Raw genomic sequence first — 10,685 nt, 5'->3', positions numbered from 1 at the left:
GTGACCATATTCAAAAAGTTTTGATGTGATAGTTGTGTTTTGTTTCACTTAAAGAACGTGGTATTTGGTGTTGTGACATTATCAAAACAAGTAAGTACATAAACTTAATTGCGTATTTCAAAATAAGTTTATATTCAATTATTATTTTTATTAATTTAGGGACCTAATGCGAAATATGTCTGTTTCGTTTTTAAGGTCATAAGTTTTACGATTGTTCTTTGCCAAATATGTCACTTTATTGTGCTATTGTTGAATGATTTTTGAACATGCGCCATTATTCAAGATAATTGCAATAAAATAATATTTTTTAATGTGACATTAATTATAAGTATGGTGTTAGGGGATGTGTTCCTATGTTCAGCAGTGGATGTCCTGCGACTGATAATATGATGATGATGATGATGAAGCATGGTGTGGGAGCAAAAAATTATGGATTGAAAATAATACCTTACAATATTATGATCTAATCTTATTATTTTATTCTTTCGCAGTGAATAATAGACGTACTCTTCAGATGTTTAAAAACATGAACATGGAGAAAAACACAAATAATATCAGTTCAGAAGAATTATTGCCAATTTCGGTATCTGATTATGGTCCTGAAAAATACGAAGAAAGGAATGCATTATCACCTTTGCTGGTTGAAAACAAGAAGGTATTTAACAAATTTCCTATAGAAGAACAAGATTTTTGTTCAGACGATAGTGTCAAGGATCCTGACTACGAAAATAATATAATATTAAGTGATTCGGATAGTTATGAAACTAACATTAATAAAACTTTTTCAACACAACGACAGAAAAGATATTCTAAAACCAAAAAGGTACCAAATAAAAAGTTTACTTTTGATATTCGTAAGCCTTTGCTGCCGTTACAGAACAAAAGAGACTATGTTTCCGAAACCACTCTTCAAACAGCGGATAATAAATTAAACAGGCAATCTGATCGTGATAAAACTGGTCTTGCTGCCCCAACCTCCTCAACAGCTATCGAAATTAACAGCAATATTGAACAGAATCAGTCTGATTTAGCAATTACAAATTTAAACAGCTCTCAACAAAGGTCTAGCTCAAGAATCTCATCCAGTGCCAGTTCTTCAGATTCCAGCAGTTCTTCTTCTTCTGATTCAAGCAGCTCATCGGATTCCGAATCAGAAAGTCGTGACGTAGCAGGCGTTATCATATCAGATCCAGTGGTAGAAAATAACATATCAGTCTGTCTCTCAAATGAGATTGCAGCTTCTAACCAGAATCCTGAAACAAGCTTCAATTCAGAGGCAAATTCCAGAACTATATTAGACACTACTGATCCTGATAATTCTGCAGTCCTTTCACCATCATCAAATACAATAAAATTAACCCGAAAACGTAAGCTAAATCCAGAAAAATGATTATGCGTACAAGCAAAGACATTGAGAAATAGAGGACAGGAATACACATCAAAATGTGGTAAAATTGTGCCAGAAAAATCAATGAAGACTCCATGTGGTGAGAAGTGCAAACAAAAATGTACAAATAAAATATCAGAAACCCAGCGAAAAGAGATTTTTGATACTTATTGGAGCCTAGGCGACCTGCAAAGACAAAGAGAGTACATATTGAGACATACTTCAACTATTAAACCAAGATATTCTTACAAAGTTCATAACAGTAACCGCGGGAATAATAATGCTTTTTATTTGACAGTAGAAAAGGACAGTTTAAAAGGAATAGTGTCATTGTTCACGAAAGGATGTTGTCAAGTTAAAGGTCATTCTATGGTTTATGCCAATGTTGATAATAATTCAATTTTAAACTGTTTGACGTATGTCTGAAGCACGCTATTTTTTACAAGTTTATGTGTTATTTTTGTACTGAAAGAGTTAAGTAGGTCAATAATATAAGAACATTTCTTAGATTATACGTTGATTTTTGCTAATTTCAAAGGATTCCCATTATTAAAATAAAAGATATAAATAAGTCAATTTTTTGTTTTATTTAAACTGCTCTCCTGAAAAAAGTACATTTTTGAGATCTGTCGTTATCAAATTAAAGCAGCGATATGTTTATTTATATGCACCACCTAACTCTTTTCTTGAGCTGTGTTTGCGCCATTGGTTGCCTGGAAGAGATCGCTATGTGGCGATAAGGCCGCCAAATTGTATACTTTTCGTTAGATTAGTATTTTTAATTTTTCTTTATGTTTATGTGGTGCACAATAAAAGTGTATTCATTCATTCAACGCCTCACGAAATAAATAGAAATACTGTGTAGGGGTGCTATGTGGAGACAGCAGATCAGAATGCAGTTGTCACTACTTCTCCTCTTCCGCGGGTGTCGTACGAGGTGACTAAGGGAATAGAACGGAATATGGGCAGCAGCATCCTCTGCGTTACTACTATCATTTAGTGCGAGCCCCAGGCTGTCTAACCAGTGTGGTGATTATGGGCAAAACCCTCAACTAGGGAAAGGCCAGTAGTCAAGCACTAGAGTGGTTTAAGCTGATGATGAAAACTAAAACTAGGTACTCTGATATAATTTCTTAACACATGTAGTTTTTCGCAAAACTGAATCTCGCTACCCACTGCAGCTACCAACTTGAGTAACAAGTGGCATCGATGTAATATTTGATCCAATCCTGGAATGAAACCCTAGACTATGTGTTACTTACGACTAGAATAACCTGCCAATAACCGTTACTGATCCACGAGGCGAACCAATTTAAAAGGACCCGTACCTAAATAGCACTTAACTCCACTCTACCATTATAATATTCAAATACTAAGGTAGACATAAAGTTGTTATGCTAATGAAGTTGCCAAAAAATAGTGAATTGAAATTTTATAACCCCTAAAAAATATGATGAATACTGAAGAAATGTCGCAAGTATAAAAAAGGCGAGCAACATTAATGCATAAATCATAATAATGTTAACTCGAGAAGGCGTCGAAAAAACTAAAGGACACAGAATAAATTTAATGAAATGAATTTTATTATCTGGAAAGATGAATTCTTAAAGTTAAATTTGGATTATGATATTTTTTACGTGCTGTTTATTCCAACTAGGTAATCATTTGATTACCAAATTTGACTTACACGACAATAAGGACTCAAAACAATTTTTTTCGTTAAAAAAAATTAAGATCTTTAAAATAAAAATAAGATAGTTCTAGCGTGTCGAAGGTTTCGCTTGTGTCCATTTCTATTAAAGTAAACGAGGGTGCCCGTTTGTATGTTTGCTGGCTCTTTTGGTTTGCTAAATTGTAGATTTAGACAATACATTGATTCTAATGAAAACAGAAATAAAAATAGCTTGTCTTCTAAAGATTGAAACACAATACTTTTTGTTCCAGTAAATTTAAGTATTTCTACACCATTTAAATATACGCGGGCGAACTCGTGGGCACATCTAGAATACCTAGATGTTATATTTTTAGTCATAGAAATACTTACTTGATTGCGACACATAATACAATATAATTAAGACTATAAAATGTATTTATGTACGCATGTTAGTATTGTACACCACAGAGAGTTAAAATAATTATAAGATAACAACATTGAAGTAAAATATTGGTATATAGTACGAAAAGGCGGTCTTATCGCTAAAGAGTGAATTCTTCCAAACAACGGAGGACAGTGGTAGGTGGTGTGTAATATAAAAATAAATGCTTATTATTAAATAAAGTAAACCAATACGTTATGATATTAATACACTATATACAACATGAATATAATGTAATGTATTATTATTATGCTTTACGTTGTCCACGTTACACGAACTATATTTTATTTTAGTAACTTGCTATATGGATGTGGTTTCGTTAGCCTTTTACGTTTGTAGTCTCAAAAGAATGAATACCTACAGAATGTAGATCGTATAGAAAAGTAATCATTTGGTGGTTGTTCGCCATATTGCTCTTTTTGCGACGTCATTAATTTACTAACACTTTGAAGACCTCAATTAATTTAACGATGTAGCTTCATAATGGAAAAAAATAATAAATAAAGCTTCCGATTTTATAGATTAACATTGCTATTGGATTTCGTAAATATAAAACAAGATTGTTAACTTAGGTGCTTCGTTAATCAATATTTGGAGGTGCGCGAAATAACTACTATCTATTGTAACCAGTTTTCAGTCAGTAGTTAATTAAAGCAAGCCGCAGCGCCCTGTGTTGTCTTAGTTAAAAGGCACTGGTTTAAATTTATAGCGAAAGCGATTTTATGTTGCCCTGGTAATATTTATTGATATCATTATTAAATTATAAGCACATTTTAATAAGTATACAATATTTCTAGGGATAGAAGACAGTTATTAAGCTATTGTAGATTCCAAGCCTAACAAAAATACTGGTAAGAAAAAGTATCATTTTGGATTTTAAGTAGGTGCAAAACTGCCCGTGTAAGAGAAATTGACAGATTTTTCGATATACTTAAAATCTAGTAGAGATATACTAATTCTATAATAGAGATCAGTGCTCAGAATGTACCTTAGTCGAAAGACAAAATAGTTCGAAACGTCAAATATTTGAATTGGATAAATCTAGATAGATAAATTGTCCAGGCTGCACTGCACTTGACGACCGATTGGGGCAGTGGGCAGCGACGCTGCTTTCTGAGTCCAAGGCCATGGGTTCGATTCCCTCAACTGGACAAAATTTGTGTGATGATTATAAGTATTTATGTATATTATTCATCAGTTATCTTAGTACTATATTATAAGTATTTATGTATATTATTCATCAGTTATCTTAGTACCCATAACACAAGCTACGCTTACTTTGGGACTAGATGGCGATGTGTGTATTGTCGTAGTACTAACTCAAAACAGTCGTAGTAAATGGAAAAAATGAGTTAACTTTTGATTTATTATGTGTGCGATTTATTGTCATTTTGGATTTCCCCATGAAAACGCCATTTTCACAAATTACTAACTTACGTAGCCCTACCTCTACTATACCTACTACAAAAGCATTAATAAATCTTATAGTACCTACTTTCATATTTTCAGCCTTCGTTAGAGGAATTTTCAAAAACTGTAAAACATAGATCTTTATTTTAATCCAAAAAACAAATTATTGCTTGATAAATGAATAAAACCTTTCATTCTGTGAAACACTTATTGTTGTTTTTTTAAGCTAAAAATAAAAAGTTTTATACAACACCTGAAAAATTACAGACTTTTGTAAAACATTTTTCTCCCGTTAAACGCCCATTTATGGGTGGAATTAAAAAAGTCTGTCAGGACAAGGCTTCTTCTTAAGGGTTAAGAATTATTACAATATTAAACAGTACAAGTTAATAGACCAACCATATCTACTAAACTTTATGCTTCCAAAAACGATTTTGCAACGGGAAGGTTTTTTTGAATTTCATATTTCAATTGATACAATTACACAATTCAAAATTAATTTATTTCAAATTAAGCTAATAGCGGTTTTGAAACGTTAAGTACGTCTGTATGTAGTGACTCTACCACTGGTTAGATAGGTAAACTCTGAAGCCAAGAAACTCAGTAGTTGCTCTTTTCCAACATCAATAATTTTCAATTTAACATTCACGTTACAATTCTTTGTAGACAACATACGAGTAATCTTCTTGTATTTAGTAAGATAAGACGGGAGACCGGAATATAAAGCCATTTGGAGATGGCCCCCGATTGTGGTAAACTTGAGAATCATGTTTGTGTAACACGAACCGTATTAACTCCACTCGTTTTGGTTAAACTTGGGATAAATGTACTTTGGTAATTACTTGTGTTCATTTACAATATAAAGTTTCTGATATTTATCCCCTTCTTATGTTATTAAGACTCTGATACAAACCTTTGTCAAATAAGTTGTTTTTGTTGGAAAAGAGCAACTGCTGAGTTTCTTGCTGGCATCTTCTCGGTAGAATCTGGCATCTGAGCCGTTGGTAGATTCGTTATAAACAGACAGACTTGACGTTCCGAAGTACTAAAAGAAAATTCTTACTTGACATAAATTAATTGTTATGAACATTAAGCTTAATTTGCTATACTCTGCGAAAAGTAGGGGAATCGTGTGGTATAGTTTATAATTTCTTCAATCCTTATACTCCACACCAAACAGATCTTCGGAACTGTACCCTCTACGCACGTTTCGCTCCGAAACCGGATATTTTGACTTTACAATGAATATTTGTTAAGCTTAACCACACAGATTCTCCTACTTTTCGCGGAGTATAGCAAGTTAAGCTTAATTTTTTTTATATATCATGGATTTCCGTAAAGTAAATTTTCTGCTTCTGTCCAATATTTTTTTTTTTTTTTTTTTTTTATTAACGATAGGCCAGCGTTTGACGACAATCATGCCCGTTAGAAAGCAATGATGAGGTCTAGGTTGGAGCACGCTTGCCTAGAAAAAGCCTATTCACTCTAGCCTTGAAGGTACTTAAATTATACGTGGCAGGAAACACAGTTACCGGGAGGGCGTTCCACATCTTAGCGGCACGTATCAGAAACGTGGATAAAAAACGTTTCGTGCGTGTTGATGGGATATCAACCACATAAGGATGCCACCGCTCTCGGTGTCTCGCTGTTCTGTGGTAAAACGGGGAAGGGGGAACAAGATTGTGAAGTTCCTGAGCACACTCACCGAAGTATATCCGGTAAAAAACCGATAAACAGGCAACATTGCGTCGGTGCTGGAGACTATGTAGTTTCGCCTGCGTTAACGAATTGTCGCCTATAATTCTCCTGGCGCGACGATCCACCGAATCCAAAGCTTCAAGTTGGTACTTGGCAGAGCCACCCCACAGGTGACTACAGTACTCCATGCAGGTTCGCACTTGAGCCTGGTACAGTGCGAGGCGTTGACCTGGCGTGAAGTACCGCCTAACCTTATTGAGGATACCAAGTTTTTTAGCTGCCACTTTGGCTTTGGACTCGATGCATTGGCCAAAATTGAGATTAGATGAGATGTTGACACCCAAGAGCTCAATATGGTCGCTCATTGGTACGGATACACCCCGGAAAGTGGGAGCCAAGGTGAAAGGGCTCTTTTTTGCGGAAAATAAACACGACTGCGTCTTGGCAGCATTGAACTTAACCAAATTGGCGTCACCCCAATCAGACACCTCTTTTAGAGTCAAGTTAATACGCTCCACCAAGGACTCTCTATGCTCAAGGATATCATTAGCACTGGCCCTAGGGCTGGACAAGTACCTCTCCGTAACGGTGCTGTCATCAGCGTACCCAAAAAGATTGGGATTCAAAAGATCGTTGATGTGTAGCAGAAAGAGAGTAGCGGAGAGGACAGATCCCTGAGGAACACCGGCATTGACAGCCATGAGGTCAGAAGAGTGGCCATCAACAACCACTCGAAAAGACCGTTCCCTCAAAAAATCAGATATCCAGCTGCAAAGGCCAGCAGGTATTCCGTAAGCAGAAAGCTTACTGAGAAGGCCGCCGTGCCAGACCCGATCAAAAGCCTTGGAGATATCCAGAGAGACAGCAAGTGCCTCACCGTGTTTCTCAATGGCTTCGCCCCATGTATGAGTGGCATACACTAGAAGATCACCAGTAGACCGGTTCTTACGGAAACCATACTGTCGGTCTGATATAAGATCGTTTCCTTCTAGGTATGAGAGGAGCTTGTTATTGAGTACACGTTCCATAGTTTTACAGAGTATGGACGTGATGGCAATAGGTCTGTAATTGGCCGGGTCCGCACGACTACCTTTCTTGGGTACTGGCTGCACATTCGCAATCTTCCAAGATTTTGGGACTTGAGCAGAATTTAGAGAGAGTCGAAACAAGCGTGTCAGCACAGGAGACAACTCAGGAGCACAGTTCCGCAGGACAACTGCAGATATACCATCTGGGCCACTGGCTTTACTCACGTCAAGGTTGCGAAGTGCTTTTAAGACCTCGTGCTGGTGTATATGGACCTCAGACATGACTGAGTCGCACGGTAGAAGGCGCGGTGGGGGGGTACTTCCAGCATCCAGACGCGAGTTTTCCGCAAACAGAGATGCAAGGAGATTTGCTTTTTCTGCTGCAGACACTGCCAATGACCCGTCAGGTTTCTGCAAGGGCGGCAGCGAAGAACGACAAAAGTTTGCCTCGACCGACTTCGCGAGTGACCAGAAAGCGTGAATATAAATTAATTGAGATTTTTTGAATTTTGTTTTCAACATTGTGTTTGTGATGAAATTTTTACACATTCTCCGTTTTTTAACGGTTTCATTTTGCTTGCCTGCTTGTGATTTGTTTGTTTATATCATATTTTGTAGTTGAAAAGTCATCCCCTTCATGTTCACAAAATAAACTTGCAATTGGTAGCTACCTACCTTCAATTCAAATGACAATAAAATTAAATATATTCAGTATCTCTGTAAATCCAAGATGGTTGCTTTCGCATTTATAATAATAAATGCGAAAGGAGGACTCTTTGTTTATTTTCGTTTAAAATTCGTTTTCTAAGGGCGCAGAATAGGGATACCTATTGTATTTGTATACGTACAAATCGAAATTAACGTGAGTAAAGCCGCTAGCAAAGATAGTTTACAATATATTTCTACTATCGCCCATTTCGGTCGATCTTTTGCATTAACTATCATCAAATAACAATAGCTCTTTCTGCAGAAAAATATTGCAACTAAATAATTAAAAAAACTGAGAAGTATCGCAGGAAGTTTTAATTAAAAAAATTCAAAGAAAATATTTGCAAGACCCCGGCGTCGTGGATTACTATCGGGCGTATTATTTTAGGGTCCACGAGTAATCAGGTGCTTTTTATCTGTGCCTACATAAATTTTATGCGGGCATAACGAGTCTAGATGGCAGCGCGACGGAATGATGAAACATTTTATATTATAATCTCAATAAGGACTAAGAAAATAAACGGACCGAAGCGACGATGGCCTAATGGTAAGACCTTCGACCTCCCTTTTAGGGGGACAGAGCTAGATCCCCGGTAGGTACTTTTCGGACCTATGTGCGTTTTTCTTTTGAACCATTAAAATATAAATTGCTTTAACCGTGAAGAAAGACATTGTGAGATTACATGCGTGAGAGAACGTTATTGAGAATAACGTTCTCAAAGGCGAGTGGCCAGCATAATGGACTGCGGCCTAAATCCTTTTATTTTTGAGAGGAGATTAAAGAGGCTTTAAGTAACAGTCGGAGAAAATATCAAACACTTAATTTCAAAAATGCATATCAAAAATGCAAACCGGCAATCGTGATCTGAGTGCACTACCAAATAAGCAACAAAGTCGAACGTACTCGTAAAGACAAATAATTCTTTATTGCCCCAAAGATGATATTTTTGAGGCATAAATTACATAAAAATGTTAGATTGTATTGTGTTGGATTACTACATTCGTAAAGTTAAAACTTCAGCTACGAGGGTTCCAAACGTGCCTTGGTCTAACAAAAAAGGCCCGCGACAAACTTAGCCTCGCTCCCTTGCGTATACATGAACTTTATAACAGCTATTTCTCCATTAATTTTATAAATGCGAAAACGTGAACAGGTTTTAAAAAAATTGCGCTTTAGCTCTACCTTATCGGAATTGTGCATTTTTCCGGAACAAAATTAGCCTACATGTCTTGAACCGATACAATAAAAACCTCCATACAAAACTTATCGGATCCGTATATTACGTAGATTAAGTTGAACTTTTGAATGAATTGAAAATTTTGACTGCCGACTGGCGCAGTGAGCAGCGATCCTGATTTCTGAGTTCAATGTCGTGGGTTCGATTCCCACACTTGGAAAATGTTTGTGTGATGAACATTAATGTTTTTCAGTTTCTGGCTGCTTATCTGTATATTATAAGTATTTGTGTGTTATATTCATAAATATATACATCAGCTATCATAGTACCCATAACACAAGCTCCGCTTACTTTGGGGCTAGATGGCGATAGTATATTTATTGTAACTGTACCAGAATTATCTTCATAAAAAATACAGGACAATCCGTAGCGCCGTTGCGATTGAAGGACAAGCCAACAACCAACACACTCACATTTATGCGTGGCCTTTTAATGCATTTCATGCTGAGTTAATCATGAAGTATAAAATCTTATGGGTAGTTAGGATCCCATTATTTTTTTACATACGTTAGTTTACAAGTAGATACGCTGCCACAAAATGAGCTTACGATATATCACACATCTGAGCACAAAAGAAAGGTCTCCAATTCGTATCAACATACACGTTAGGGTCCGATAGGAAAGGGGATTTTGAAGGTACAATTCCAATAAAGTACGAATGGGCACTCCGTAGACGTATACGCCCGTGTACACAGTTAGACTGAACCGTTGCCTTTCTAGTCGAATTTAGGTAAATTTCTCTTTGCGACATGAGTAAATTCGTAATGGATTCCTTTCAAAAGCGCCACGAATTGTCGGGAAGCTGGAAAACTCTGTATTTTGCGGTCGGATTCAATGTTGTTTTAATGTTTAAGGGGCTACTTCAAAACGTGAAATTCGAGAGGTTTTGTTCGCTTCATATATCAAGAAAGCATTAGAAATGCGTGAACAGAAATACAAACCAAAATAGTGTAAGGCCCTCCAGCTACGACTAACAAACAAATTACTACAACTAAACCGGGTTAAACTAAGGATAGTTGAATGATAATAAGGCACTGAGCATTAAATAAACACCATTCTATTTCAGGCATAACCGACAGTCATCTGTGCAGAGCACCGACACACTTAATGATACAAGTAA

The 10,685-nt window shown here is 36.4% G+C and overlaps 1 protein-coding gene across 1 annotated transcript; it reads left to right on the top strand.

Moving 5' to 3' along the window:
* The first annotated feature begins 532 nt into the window (after positions 1-532).
* Positions 533-1,390, top strand: LOC120623978 (suppressor protein SRP40-like). The gene has a single exon (XM_039890274.1). The coding sequence runs from the start codon at positions 533-535 to the stop codon at positions 1,388-1,390; it is 858 nt and encodes a 285-aa protein (XP_039746208.1).
* The last annotated feature ends 9,295 nt before the right edge of the window (positions 1,391-10,685 follow it).

Source organism: Pararge aegeria, chromosome 5, assembly GCF_905163445.1.
Source record: "Pararge aegeria chromosome 5, ilParAegt1.1, whole genome shotgun sequence".
In the NCBI taxonomy this organism is placed as follows: Eukaryota; Metazoa; Arthropoda; class Insecta; order Lepidoptera; family Nymphalidae; genus Pararge; species Pararge aegeria.
Note: the sequence above shows the minus strand (reverse complement) of the source record. Positions and strands in the feature narration are given on the sequence as shown.

Excerpts from the sequence above, each read along its gene's own strand:
- LOC120623978 (XM_039890274.1), top strand. The coding sequence starts at position 533 with ATGGAGAAAAACACAAATAATATCAGTTCAGAAGAATTATTGCCAATT.